Genomic DNA, 15,557 nt, shown 5'->3' on the forward strand with positions numbered 1-15,557 from the left:
TTTTTTGCCCAATACAAATAATAGTAACACTAATAATGGGAATAGTTTACCTCAACAAGCAGCTTCTCTCTCTCTCTCTCCTTCCCCTCAAAAGAGACTGCTTAGTGATGCTCAGCAGCTGCAAACCTCAGGCAGTCTTAAAACCCATTCTCTGACTTGAAGTGAGATTCTGGATATTCTCCAGTATTTAGTTTTGTTCTTCTAAGAGAAGCTTGAGAGAATTCAGATTATTAATTTTTCTCTGACCTAGTAAGAGCTAAAATTGCCCTCTGGTCCCTCTTTGTATATACTTTTGCAGTGAAGCTTTGAAGTGGCAACTACTTTGTGCCAAGACACAAACTGCTGCCTTTTCCTTCGCAGCAAAACATTGCAGAGGAGAGAAACCCTTGAGATTATGCCATTTTATGTTTGTTTTTACTTGCTTTTGAAAGTCCTCTAGCCAAATAGCATACAGCCAGTGCCCAAAGAATAGACTTTCCAAGACAGAGCGTGGAAAATATGTTGCTAAAGGAAAAAATTCCAACCATCATTCCCACATCGGCACAGATACTGACATCTAAACATCCATCCTTTTTTGATGTTTGTGGTATTTGCTGTTTATGAACATCTTCCAGTTGCTCCTAAGACAAAAAGCACTCCATGGTACATGTCCTAGCAAGGCCATAGCAAGAACCTGTCTCAAAAAGCCTATTGAAAACCCAGAGGAAGCAGAGAGAGTTCCTTCCAAGAGCTCACATTCTGTCTTAGAAGAAACCCTGTCTTCAGCTGCACGTGGATTTACCACGTTGTAGCCCTGTTAAGAGAACTGGCAATAAATGAGGATGGTCATGCTCTCCCCACGGTCCCAGGCCAGGAAATGGGCTTCCTGCATGTAAAGGGCAGGCACACACACAGCCCCCACTTGGTAATGTACATACATCTCTGATTGAGTAGTGTGAGGAAAAGGATATCTTGTAGGATTTTTATTTTGAATGGATGTCTTCCCATTTCCTTCTCAAATTAGATAAGCAAGTTTCTTCTGCTGTGTCAGTAAGTGAGCAACAAGGGGCTACTTGCCACGTAAATGCGTCTTCTCAGTCTCCACTGGTCCTGGGTCTATTTCCTCAAGAAATACAGGGAATACTATTTTTATTCATCCCTGAAATTACCATCTAAGGCAGAATGAATGCAATTCAAACGACTTCTCAATTCAAATTCCAGCCTCACATGAGGCACATACACAAACATAAGTGATCCCATGCACAGTTTAAAAGCAAATGAGTATCTTGAGGGACCACAACATCATAAACAGACCAGGAAATTAAGTAGACGTGAGTATCTAAGGAGGCACTTTTGAAAATGTTGACCTTAATTTCTTTAGGCTTAATTTCCTCCTTTTTTAAAAGAAATACGATCACATGCTTTGCCTTGGTATTATAAGAATTGATGTGTCATGCTTGTAAGACTGGATTCAGGCCCTCAAAAGATAGTACAGTGCAAGAAATACTACATTTAACAGGAATTTACCAGATATTCATTTAAAAAAAAATAACTGAAAAACAATACATGTGTTGTTATTTAACGGCATAACAATTTATGCTAATAAATGCTAATAGGCTGTGAAAGTTTAGAAAATCTCTGTATACACAGCTTATGAATGGTCATTCCTCTGAAGAAGTCATTGCATATAAAACCACATACCTGTCCAGGAGAAGTTGCACAACATTCAGGAGTCTTTAACAAGAAATAACTTTGCTTTAGCAATATGATAAAAGTACTGGGAAGACTGAAGGAAATAGGAAGCAATGAAGGAGATATCAGACTGAGGGGATTTTTTTTGATTGCAGTAGTAGAAGAAATTGTGCGAGAGTTATTGCAGGTTATGTGGCAAAATGAACAAAATAAAAGGAAAAAATGAGAGACAGAAGGATTTGAAGATCTCAGAAATCTGCTTAAAACTTCAGCTGGCATCTGGAGCAATGAAGATACTGGAGAAAACGGTTTCTTTTTTGCCTTTTGTGTAAATAAAGTTTGTTCTAGAAGTTTCACTGTCAAACCATAGAGCTCCTTGCTGTAACTGTCAGGGGTTGCTATGGGTTTAAATGTCAAGCAGTGTACTTCTAAGAGTTCAGGAGAGCAGACTGATAACTCTTTAGGAGACTAGTGTTGGTTTTACTGCCTACAGTCTTGAAAGACAGTAGACAGAGGGCTCGCGCTGTGGCAATGAGCTCACAGAAGCTCACTGGACTCTAATTAGATTCAAGTTTAGGAAACCACAACATCAAATGTTTGAATCCCAAACCAGAAATTTGGGATTTTTGTAGATAAAGTCTGGCTAGAGCAGTGACACAAAGACACACACACATATATGCAGGGTGGCATTCAGTTTTCTAAATGTGGATGTCTACAGCCACTTCAGATGCCCTAGGTTTTTGGAGATGGTATCAAACCTTCTGGGGGAGCAGCAAGGACACCCCAGAGCATCTCAAGTGGCCCCAAACAACTATGTTTGGTTAACTAAATCCCAGCCTTCAACTCTTTTTCAGACAGAATATAATTCAATCGCAGCATTTTATTTCAGACCATCCTTCCAGCCTTGTCAGTGGGGAAGTGAAGGGGCAGAGCAGCCTCTATGAAGGCAGGGGTTGCAGAGCTGATCCTCGTTCTTCTGCTGGGCACGGCTACATCGGCTTCTCCCCCAAACTTCCGTCCCCATGAAGGCAAGGTTTGTTTCATAATCCAAGTCACTGACTGTCAGGAGGACAGAGAGATTTTCCAATATATTTGAGGATATGTATAGTCAACAAATCTGCTGTGTATTTTTGGTGAGAGATTCAAGACAGAAGCTGAACAAGGTTAGGTTTTTCCTTGCCAAGGATCAAACTTTTTGCCTATACATCAAATACCATGCTAAATAATCCCTGCCATCTAACAAATTCAGAGCTTTTCAAATATTACCCTGCAAAACCATCACAGTGTTTCCTACTATTTGCCACCAAAGGGTCACAGACATACCTGCTGATGTTTCTCTGAATTTGTCACTGGTCTTCTTCTTCCGCCATTTCCAAGGTTTAAAGATCTTGCCGATGTTGGAGAGTTTGCCCTTCCTCTTGAAGGGGGGAGTTTGGGACCCTGGGGCTGGTCCATCTGAGTTAGCAATTGAAGCCTTGTCCAAACCATCAACTGTATAAAGAAAAGAAGTAAAAATAACTGAAGGATGGAAAACAAAATAGTACCCCAACAGCTAAACTCCTCCATTATCAGATGGCAGCAGGCTGTGTGTGCATCCACGTGCATTTTTCCTGTTTCAGAAGGCAGCCCTGGGCTTCACTGTTTCTCAGCACCTCATCTGCAGCTGTCCACAACTTGCTTCTCATAATGCTCCTCTGGCATATTTGCACAGTCTGGTGGTTTGCCATTGCTACAGGAGAATTTCTTTCAGCCATATGTTTGGATGACTTTTTCCTTATCCTTGGTAAAGTTGAATGACTAGCTATCATCACATAGAAAACAAAACCCTTGCAATGTGAAAACATTAGCTATTTCTTTTGGGTAAAATTAACCCTTTCTTAAACAAACTCTAAAGGTCACTGTTCTGGCAGTGGAATGGGAACAGGTCTGTTTGATATTCCTGGTAATCAGTCCTTCACAGCACAGCCTGCCATGAGTCAGGCTTCTTATTAGCAAAGCATATTTAACAAACTTTTGAACTGGAGCCAAAATTTAAAGAAGGATTTCTTTTCTTTTCTGCAAAAACATATTGAATGATATGAAAACCAATATTTAGCATCAATGGCCAAACTTTGAGTTTTGTGAACCGAATTAAGACTCATCCCACAACATGCTGTAGGATACAGTTAAAATAAGCTACCCTGAGAAATCTACTATTATTCATTTCTATTTAAGAATTAAGGTTTCTTAAGGCCTTCCATTTGTAGTCCTGCAAACACTTCCAATGTGCTGAATTTTACTCATATGAGCAATGAAGTAACTGCAATTACTTAGAGACACAAAATTAATCATGGTCTTAACTGTTTGTGGCATATAGACTCTGCAATTGCTTTCATTCATCTAAACATTCTAATTATAACCAATTCAGAATAGAGTTGATGCCACTCTGAACAGTATTAATGATAATCATAGATCATTAAATCAGAAATGCTATTCAAAGAAAGAAATATCCATGTCCCCATTTTACAGATGAAAAATATGAGGCACAGTATTGTTAAGTGCTTAATTTTATGTTTGCCAAATGGCTTCCTGAATCCTGGTCTTGTGTCCTAGCTGCTAAAAAGATTCAGCCACATAACATCATGGTGCAATCTTATTATTCTGTTTCTCAGACAAATGGCATTTAATGAGTCCTATATTTGCCCTAGGCTTTAGATTGATCCAGGATGCTAAAAAACCCCAAAACTTTTCTGTGAGAAAGCTGATATAATGCAAACAGAATCCTAGAAACTTTGTTTCCAATTATTTGAAATAAAGTACTGTGAAGAAAGATTCTTGTATAACTTCATTGAAGTCCATGAAGTTAAAACTAGAGATAAATTGGTATGAAAATGATAGCATTTAAACAAAGAAATCTGAGCAAGTTATGCCATAAAATTCAAGATATTCTGTATTGCCTGAGAGATAGAAAACTTCTCCAGGATAAATCATGGTTATTCAGATGCAACAGAGTTTAAAGCTTTTATTTGTTTGCTTTGGGTATTTTCTGGTCCATAACATGGAGATAAGATGGCATGCAAATGGACTTTAAATGTAAAAAGCAAAGATTTTGGAACGGACTTGGCTATGTCTACCCCTTGCAGGAGTACAAAATCCCAACTTCCTCACCTGTGTGCCCTAGAGAAAAAGGTGAACCTTAAAGAGATTTAAAATGAGACTCCCTTGAAATGAAGCAGCTACCCCCCAACACACCCTAAGAAGCCAGGTGTGAGCTGGGGCATGAGAAGATCACCAAAGGTAGCAAGCAGCTCTGCAGAGAGGCATAGAGAAGCAGAAAGAGCCCTTCAGGTGTGTCTAGCCTGAAATTAGGATTTGCACTTTTGTCTGGGCTTACAGGCACTGCCTATGGAGTGCAGTTCCCTATGGAATACAGAAGCCTCTGCTGGAAACTGTGGATCTAAGGGAGAATTACATTTACTTGGAAGGTACTTAAAAAGACAAGAGAGCAAAATTTATCTTTGGAATTCCATCTGACATAAGAAGGAATGAGGGCCACATTTTGCAGCCAGGTAAGGAAAACACCACCAGGAGGTGGGTAGTGCAGCACTGGAACAGGTCCTGGGAGGCTTTGAAGGCTCAGCCAGACAAACCTCCAAAGCTCCTTCTGGGGCTGACCTCACCTACTGTCAGGAATAGTCCTGCTCTGAGTAACCTCCTGAGTCCCTCCCAGCTGAGATTCCCATGGTGCTAGGGGATGCAGAAATACATGGTTTCTCTGGGAAATCAGCGCTAGCAAATCCAAGTGAAGTGGGGAAGAGAAGAGACCAGGATCTGCTGGCTGTAGAGTTCTGTCCTGGGACAAGAGCCAAGCATTATCTCACTGGCAGAAGCTGTCTCTCAGTTTGGTGGAGTGAGAGGCTACCCACCCTTGAGGCAGCAGGACGAAACCCATGTTCTTGTCCCCAGTGGCTCAGAAAGGCTGGGCTACTGGTGTGAAGAGCCTGCATCCTGGTGATAGACAGCATGGTCTTATAAAGAGTAGAACACCAATCTTTTCAAATCCTCCTGAATCATGGAGTCCAATATATTGCAGAAGACCCCGTCCACAAAAAACTCATCTAGATTTTTTCATCCTGTGCCTACCAGCAGAAATGGAAGAGAATTAGGGCTCCAATAGCTCCCCACAGAGAAATACTGATTTGCATCAGTCCCTGTTCTGCCCTCTGCTGAAAACTTGTAACTCCAAAATAATGATAGTCATCCTAGCTACAGAAATCTGTCTGTTTCAGTAGAGCTAAAACTTGAAATTCATGGACAATAATTCTATTTAGGAAGACGGAATCTTTTGAAAACAGATGTCAGCAGTAATTCCTTCTGACAATAAAAGAAGAGTTGATTTATCTAGTGAGTTCAACAAGTGTTCATAATTGGGAATTTACTAATCCATGGACCTTGTACCAATTCCCTCATTTGAAATATGTAACTGAAAAGAAGGAACAAGCATAGCCAGATATCACAGACTAACTTTAGAAATAATCTAAGATAAAGTAATATGTCTACATAAAAGAACTTATTTATATTCAAAAGCATATATATTATGTGTATACATACATATTCACAAGCTAGCACATTTTACCAATTAATAAACTATTTAGAAAAACCCCCATGATTTCAGCAATGATATTTCAGAGCATTTATGGAAAGATCTTTACAAAAGTTATTACTCCTTTTCTTTGAAACACTCCACAGGAAACTGATGCTTTAGATGTACACTATTTGCTTTTTAGGTCATGTACTACTTAAGAATAAAGCACTGTGGTTTTCACCTCAGTGAACTTACCTACCTTCTATTAATCATTATGAACATTATATATATTCACTGAGGGGAAAAGAAACATCTTAGCTTTCTGAGGTTTAGAGGAGCTTGCTGACTTGTGTTATTTTTTTCTTTGGTGTCTTGAAGTCCTGCCTTCTTCCCACCGTCTTCAAAAATCCAGTGAGTCACTTCATTGCCTTCAAAAAACATTAATAATAAGTTTGACACTAGGACTTTTGGCCATAGTACCTGCATAGTTTACGTTATCATATTCCAGTCCTTTGCCCTAGGTGAAGATTTTCCAGCTGTGGGATCAGCTGGGTACGCAAGAAGGACAACAAGTGAGGACATGAATCCTGCATGTCGATGTCACATAACGAGGAGATCTTGCTGCAAGAGGCCAACAGCAAGGCTAGGGGAGACACTGCAAAGCCAAATTGTGCCACATGGGGTGTGAATTAGATGAAAGGTACAAAAAGGACAGCCTCTCTTCAAGCTTGTGAGCAGCCAGAGAAGATTAGATCAGTCTGTAGATGACCCTGACTTTCCTATAAATGCTTAGAGATGGAAATGCTTGAACATGTCTTATCCCAGGAAGGCTGCTTGAAAGAAGCAGCACTGATCTCTGTAGCTGCCAAGGAAACGCTTTACTGCTGTGCATGATCTCCAGAGATGCTGTGTGGCCAAGGCAGGCGTGTGAACTCATCACAGTTTTCCCAGGGCATGGTACACTTCAACACTAAGACGTCAGCACTGGCACACACTAACACTTTCTGCAGATAAGAACTTACAGCTAACTTTATAAAAGCAAAATGCAACAAAAGAACGATCCATCAGATCCTTTCAAGCAAGTCTAATATCAATTTCTGTGAAGTAAACAGCTGTGTTTCTTCTGGTTCCAGGCCTTTTGATCTGGAATGCAGCAAGACCATTTCTTAAAAACTTTTGACTTAAAGAAATTCATGATCAAAAAAAAAAAGAGGACTATATTTATGATATTAAATGTTCTGTATTTTTACTTCTGTGTATTTTTCTCTTGGCAGTGAAAATAAAAAGCCAGTAGAAGAACCTAACCTGCACTCCCCTCACCAGCACCCTTCTACACAACTGATCCAATCTAATCCTGCTGGAGCACTGGTATATACATTTAAGGGTTTCTTCCTCACATCAGGGCTGTTAAGCACAAGATGGTACCACCAGAGCATCAAGTTCTCTTCTTTCCCCACCGTGCTGCACCTTTCATGCTGCAATCCCTTCTCCCACCCACATCAGCCAAGGCTCACCCACCTGCACTGCAACTCTGCTCTGGATCCTTGTCATATAACAAGGTTAAGAGTGGCAAGATGAAGGAAAAGTCCTCCTCCTATTGCTGGACAGCACAACCAAGAGGGAAAAAGGCGCAGAATCAAGTGCTCCACTGATGTCAAGGCACTAAGGTAGCACTGGTGCCTAATACTTTCACTAGCAATAGTTCTCTTGCAGTATTGCCATGATATCACCACATCACTCTTAAAGCATGTGAGGAAAACTTTTTCATCCTATCAGAGTACAGGTGACTCAGGGTATTGCCATATCTAACCATGAATGAGTTGAGAAATGCAGCAGAAGATGCCTTGGCCCCAGTTCAGATTTACCTTGCATATGGATTTGGATACAATTTCTGTGCTTAATAACTACCAGTTAGCTAGAACAGTTATTTTTTTTCTCTTCCTCTCACTGCACTCTGCTGCCTTGGAGGGATGTGCTGCAAAAGTCATCTTGGTTTATTGAGATCTCAGAACCTCTTCTGACAACAATATGATTTTCTATACCACCTTGCCAGAGGGCACAGAGTTGGAAATCATGGTTTTTATGCCAGCAGAATGAACATGTTTTTGCAGCTGCCTATTATCCCCAATTGCCAGTAAGTCATCAACTTGCTAGAGTATAAGCTCCTTATTCCTTGAGCTTACTGGCAAATTTCAAGACATTGCATGGTAAAAGGTTTGACGTAGTCATTAAAAATCAGAAGTCATTTGGACACTATAAATGTCATTTTCAATAAGTATCTCAAATTATTATTTTTCCTGACCTGAACCAGATGGAAAAATGGTTTTTTTTCCCCTCACATTTCATTTTTTGTTGTTTTGGGGTTTTTTTTAATCTACTTGGAAGGGAAAAATGCAGCTAATCCCTGGTGGATAAACTGGCAAATGGGAGAGATATAATCTACCTCCAGGCAGCACAATGAATTGGCATCTGCATGCTTTTGCCTTGCCATACATCTGGAGTTTAACTTTGGAGAAACTCTGTCATGAGCTAATTGACTTGACTGTGTTTTAATTAAATGAAAGGAAAAAGCTGAAGTTCAAATGTAGGCAGTAGAGTGGTAGTTTCCATATGGAACTGCCAATATTGCCAAATGTTAATTGGACCTCCCGCTGGCAATGAGCTAAACAGGCTGGGTAGCGGCTACTTCATAGGGATGCTGGCTGCTGTTCCGAAACAGCCAAAGGGAATCCTCCTAGGATAACCACAGCAGGAACAGAGATGACTGCCTGAATACCACCAGGTTTCTGCAAGGACACACACACAAATGCCTTTGGGGTTGTTGGAATCACACTTAGATCAGCAGTACCAAAGTCCAGAAAGGGCTTCAAATATGAACCCTGCAACTCCCACTACTCCACAAGGAAAGTGGTGCCTTGCTGCAGAAAGTCAAACACTGCAAGAGTGGAAATTCAGCTCAAAAGGCCATATTCTCTTCTGCCTGTGATGAGCCCCTACCAAAGCTCTGCAAAAAGCACAGGTACTGCTACACAGGTACTTCAAAGGAAAAGAGGGAAGCCTGTGCTTCCCTGGAAGCCATAGCATGGATGCTCAGGGCTCCACATTTCAGACAAAGAGCCATGTGGCTCAGAGGGATGCTCAGCCACACTGTTCTCCTCTGCAGTGTGCAGAGAAGGAATATGACCAGAATTATAAACGATGTATTTGTTCTAGTTCTCACTTTCTTACCTGTATACCTGGGATTAACTGGCTGAGGGCCTGGAAAAGCTTATTTAGCTCTCTCTCTTAGGTAGGATGCCCTAGTCCTACAAGACACTGATCCCCAGCAAGCAAGGAGGGGACCTGACCTTGGCTTCCTACTAATTACACAAGACAGGACATAAACAGGACATAAAACAGGGTTAACTTTAGGTCTTGAGATGTGCTTGCTGCATCACTGGGGTAAAGCACAAAAAAGTGTTGCTTTTTTTTTTCCTGGTCACAAAACCACCTCAACTTAAGTGCTGTTGGTTGGCTTGTCAGGTTACAGGCTATCACATTAGTTACCACGAATTGTCTCTTGCTCGTGCATCCCAAATGTGGAAAACACACTTGTAACATCCAGCTTCAGTGTTACTTCACAGTATAGTTTTCATTCCCACTGGGTTAATTCTACAGAAAAAAGGCAAAGTTATGATTGTAGGGCACTCTGTAGAGACACTGGAAATACCACAGGCAACACAGCTAGCCAGGGCTACCCAGCCTCACAAAATTACACTTCCCATGCAGGAAACATGGTTCAGAGCTCATCTGCTCCATCTACACTGGCATCTGAGCTGGGTGTGTTCAACAGTGCATTGAGCACTGCAGTCAGAGCTCTACAATCATACCACCTCCCTTCTCAACTGTTTCTTATGTCAAAACACATCAGGGATTCTCTTAAGGTCTGGAAAAAAAATAAAGATCTGACCTATGCTTGCAATATGCTCACAAACATGTGTTTGTAAATTAATTATTTACATGTTGGCAACATGCAGTCCTTATTAGAACAGCTACACAACTTCTTCCTCCTCTTCAATAAACTGTTTAACTTCCATACTTCCAGCTTCCTGGAGAAGGAGCAAGCAAATGCTCAGCCATCCTGTTATACAGGTTTGAAAGCAATCTGGCCGAAAATCTTCTTGCTACCTCCTTTCTCACCCTGGACACGGCTCCAGCCAGAAGGAAAGGGATCATAGCTTTAACGCAGGCTGCTTATTCTTTTTTCCTCAACCTCAATACTTGAGAAAATAGCAACAAATGGAAAGTTTCCAGACAGTTACATTTTCCAGATATATGAAACATCATATCAAAGGTCAAAGCAACTCCTCCACAAAAACAGGGGAAAAAAATCCAGGCACAATAACAGAGATGTGGGAGGACAGAAAAAACAACAACTGAAAGCAGTGTACATAAAAGAGCAACCAAACTACTTTGAACAACTGAGCTGTTAATTGAAAATTAATGCTGCTTGTGTCTGAATATTACGGGATAACTCTCCTTGGAGTATGACAGTATATATTTCTATTTATAGTTTACATATTTTTTGGATAATTTTGTAATTTTACCTAAAAGTAAGCTGCATGTACTCATCTTATTAAATTCTATATTGATATATTTAAAATGTCACATCTGAAAACCAGAACTGCAAAACTGGAAATACTTCTTCACTGACTTTTCTTGGCATAGCCTTAATCTGGGGGAGAAAAATAACTATATTAAGTTTACAACAAATCTTTTTAGCTGCAGGCAAATGGTAAATCTCCCCAGCAGATATTGGCTAGAAGTGTGAGAATAAACTGAAGCACATGCCCCCTCTCCTGTGTGGTGATGAAGAAGACTTAAAAGAAACTACCTTTGCAGTAGTTAATAGGTGTGTTATACTGATGCTGAGATAAAACTGGGTGAGGAGTGTCACAGGGAAGCCTTTGGCCCTGGTTTCCACTTCTGCAGCTAGCAGCAAGTTACTCTCCATCTGCCCCAAACAGGCCAGGAGCCCCTGGATCTCTGGTTTGAGCAGCAGCACCACCTGCTGAGGCAAGGGAAGGTGGGGGAGGATCCCCAGTGCTGGCTCACTGACAGGAAAGATGAGGCAATAGGTATGCCTTGTCACTGCCCTACTGGAATATCCCACCCCTGGCATTTCCAGAAACCTGACAAGATGAGAAACAGTCCACAGGAATCTGGGAAGAAGAAACATAAAGGATGCAAGGCAAAGGCAAAGATTGTTATCTGGTGCAAAGTCTGCCAAGCATCCCCTCTACCACCAGGCTGGTCACTCCTGGACAGGTCTAGATGGTTATCTAGGACTCTCTCAGGACCCTGTTTGCCTTCAGAGAGTGAACCAGCACACTCTCAGATGGCTCTAGCTACTCGCTGTCCACTCTGAGTCAAAAAACCTAGCAGAACAGTCAAAGCATGGCCAGACTTACTCTGCCTGCTTATAGCTCAGCTCCTCTCCTCTCCTCTCCATCCCTAAGCAAGCCTGAGGTTGTTACAGACCTCAGCTGCCTGGTTCCTCCGGAGGTTGTATATGATCCCAAAGGAGGGCTTTCCTCTGCTAACAGTTCACCTGCTCTGCATCACTGGCTAAAGAACTCAGCTGCTGATGCCTTTCAGCCATGCCTCCGATATACCTGGAAAGACAGAGGCATTTCCCTGCAGATCTCTGGCTGTGTCCCTAGAAGCCATCACCACTGAAAGCGGAGTAGCATCCTTACAGAGATGCTGCTCACACAAGTGGGCTTCCAGTCATCTCAGCCCGTGTTTTTGCACCACCACAACAGACACCTTAGCTGAACCACCAACCATGCTGGTGACCATTTGTAAGGCTGCACGTTATCACTGCACTGAGACAAAAGAAAAATAGCCTTTTGTCTGGGCTTCTAAAACTGAGTCAGCTCCTACAGTGGAGCTGGAGTGTGTACCACTGAGCTGGGGCAGGAACAGAACAGGGGTAAAGGAGAGAAAAGTCTGTGAAGAGAAGGAAGACTTCTGCCAGGAAGTGATCACCTGAGCTCACTGCCAGCAGGTGAGAGAGATGCTCTGATGCCTTTAACACATCCAGGGCTGAAGCAATGACCACCTGAAGTGCTGACATCATCAGCTGTCTTCCTTTTCAGCGTGAAAAAGGTGGGGAACCCACTCCAACTCATTCCAGACCATCCAGTGCCCTTGCCAAACACAGTTCTGTATGAATATTACACGTGTTTTCCCCTTTATTATTACTAACTTTAACCAAATCTTTCACAATTAACATGTTTATATATCTGAAAGCAGGTTTGGTTTTGTGGGCTTCCATCCCAATGCTTCCCCACCCCTAAGTACTATGACAAGGAGTTCCTGATCTACAAAGAACATTTATGTACCCAAAACCTTAGGAGTAATTTGATCAGTCATGTAATTAAATGCCTGGGACAGGACAGCCCAGAGCTCATTGTGCTGCCTTTCAAGAGCAACATTTTCTTCTATACTGGCACCACTTCAACACCCTTTTTTCTAGTACAGGAAACAGCATATTGCACTTGTCCAAATGTGTGCAAGTCAATCTTAAAGTAAATAGTCTCTTTCTATGACCTTGCTGACCTCAGAACCCTGCCAGGGAAGTCAAGAACACTTCTAAAACCCAACCAGCAAATTTCTGATTGTTGCTGTCATTGAAAATATTTGTACAGGCTTTTAGCTCTGCTGTCTTTGTAGAGAGAACTGTGTTTATTTTTAAGTTCAGTTTTTAGCTGCCTTTAAAATGCTTGTCTTTGTTGCTAGATACCAGCCTGAATAAACAATAATAGTAAAACTCCAAAATACTCAGAACAACCTATTAATGATTAAACACAGTCTTCTTAGTCAAAATGCCAATTTGCCAACTCTAAAACCACACCTGTAAAAATCATTCATATAATTCTGTAAGTAAAATATCATAATTCTGAATACAGTCTAAGTCATCTTCTCTGCTATGAGGAAATGGGAGTTGCCAAGCTGCAGCTGACTTTTATTCTGCATCATGTTTCATTACCCTCTTCATCCCCAGCCACACAGCAAACAGCTGTTTTAGTCCCTGTATCTTGTTCTTTACTAGGGCCAAGGTGGGGACAATCAGGCACAAGCCGACATATTTGTCACCCAGCTGCCCTTCTTTTGCCAATTTAAACTTTGACACTCAGGGGCATGTTCACACCAAAGGACAGGTCTGTGCAAACTGTGATGGGATTAAGTTCTACTTTAAAAACCAGTATGGTCCCTTTCCTACACAATCAAAAATAGTAATTCCATCAAGCAAGGTGATGGCACTGTAATCACTATAGTAAAACTCAGTGGAATTGTAGTACCATCTTCGTGAAGGTGTGAGACTGTATCCGTACACAGTTTTTTACTTCTTTCTACTTCTTTTCTACTTCTTTTACTACTAATTTTCCATGGAATCAGTGTTTACAGAAGTGAGGCGCTGGTAATCAAAAAATTTTAGTTGGAACAGATTGCAAATTAGAAAGGTGCTGCCCTTCAGCTCATTGCACTGGGATGCTGGGCTGGAGCCTGCCCTGTTCACAGAGCGCCCCAGGGGGCAGGGGCTTGTCACTTGTGGAGGTAGGGTTGGAAACCCGGATCCCACCTCCCTGTGGGAGAGCCAGCAGCACTCTCCTTTTAGGTCCAGGCACCAGCCCAGGACTAACCTGAGCATCAAGTACTCCTGGGAGGGAAAAGGGCTAAAGAAAGGGGCTTGTTGAAGCTTCAGTTGAGGAGACATCATCTTGTTGTCAGAGAAGGCACTGAGAACATGCTTTGCTCTCCCAGTGGATTCTTCCATTAGGGGAAAACAGCTGCTCTGTAAGAGCATCATCAACATGGCAGATACATAATTGATACCTTCATTTCCCCACTTGCTTGTTCCTGATGTATTTGAGGCCTCCACTAATCCTCTGCTCTCTGTTAATAATGAATGACTGCATTATCGTGGTGCTTAAAGAGGGCTGGCCACAGATCAGAACTTCTTTGTTAAAAGAGCAGTACAGACAAACACCAGAAAGACCATTCTTGTTTCAGTTCCAGGTATAAAATGAAAGACAGCAGCTTGAACAATAGATTTCTGATTTTCATTGACACCTGCTCAGCTGTTGCATTTTAAAAAAAATTTTTAGCTATCCACAAGTCCTTATGACTTTGTTTGCAGCATGTCCCTTTCTAACTATCTCATTGAGACATTGGCATTTTAAGCAATCATAAAATATATCTTTGTTGTCTGTAGGCTAAAACAAAATGCCAACTTGAACTTTTATGTGCCAGTTTAAACTGAACTGCTTTAGCTGGAGTTGGATGAGCATCCCTTGAATTGGAAAGCAAGGACCAACAGAAAAAATACCAGACCCCATCTCCTTCCTGCCAGTGCATTGCAGCACTATACTGCCACATGACCTAACAATATTCATTCATTAGCTTCAGCACACATATTAGGGTTTCAGAGGACACCAGAGGAAATGCCTGTTTGCCTGTCAGCAGCACCTGAGCCCACCCAGTTACTCCAGCATGCATCACTACATGGCTGTCCAGGAAAACCATTCCTTTTTTCTAAGTGGTGTTAGGAGTAAGCAGTCATCATAGGCCAGTGAGACATTTTATGCCTTCCAGTTACCATTAAGATGCATTCAGGCTGATTGTGAATCAGCAAAGATATTGATTTATTTACTCTGTACAAAACCCAATACAGACAACAAGAATAATTTAGCCTGTTTTAGCCAGATTAATGCTGACAGAGATCACTCCCACTGTATGGAATGACATGCTTCACTGAATTTTGTATTTTCTTTAAGACTGTCTTTAAACCCTTAAAAAATTTAGTTTTCATTAAAAAGAAATTTATTATTCCTTATTTATTTAGATGTAAACCAGGCTACATGACCCTTGAGTAATTACAAACCAGAATACAACACACTGACATGAATTACTTAAAAAACCGAATGAAACTGAAGCTGTTCCCGCAATTATCAGGTTTCTTTACTTTTATGATTACAAGTGCCATGACCTTGTTGATACAGATGAATTGAACACAAAAGCTTTACTATTTAGCCACGTGCTTAAGAGTGCCATAATAAGAACGTGATTAAAATAAAAGAGGTGGTGCAAAAAAACCTGAATATGACTGGCAAGCCCAGGACCTACTGCTAGCAACTCCAAGCAGCGCTGGAAATTCCAAATCCTTGCAAGTAAAGTATGTACAGCATCAGTCTTCACCAAATTCATCTTTGGCATTATTTAAGCTCTATAAAGCTTTCTTTTTTATACTATTACCAAATGTTTTCCTAGAGAGGGA

The 15,557-nt window shown here is 41.3% G+C and overlaps 1 protein-coding gene across 5 annotated transcripts in view; it reads right to left on the bottom strand.

Moving 5' to 3' along the window:
* The window catches only part of PHACTR2 (phosphatase and actin regulator 2), a 133,890-nt gene that overhangs the window by 45,862 nt on the left and 72,471 nt on the right, over positions 1 to 15,557 (bottom strand). For all 5 annotated transcript variants that reach the window (XM_032101975.1, XM_032101978.1, XM_032101974.1 and 2 more), the window contains exon 2: positions 2,995 to 3,162. In XM_032101975.1, the coding sequence (XP_031957866.1) occupies positions 2,995 to 3,162 (168 nt within the window). The remainder of the gene's footprint in view (positions 1 to 2,994; positions 3,163 to 15,557) is intronic.

The sequence above is a fragment of the Corvus moneduloides genome, chromosome 3 (assembly GCF_009650955.1).
Source record: "Corvus moneduloides isolate bCorMon1 chromosome 3, bCorMon1.pri, whole genome shotgun sequence".
Taxonomy (NCBI): Eukaryota; Metazoa; Chordata; class Aves; order Passeriformes; family Corvidae; genus Corvus; species Corvus moneduloides.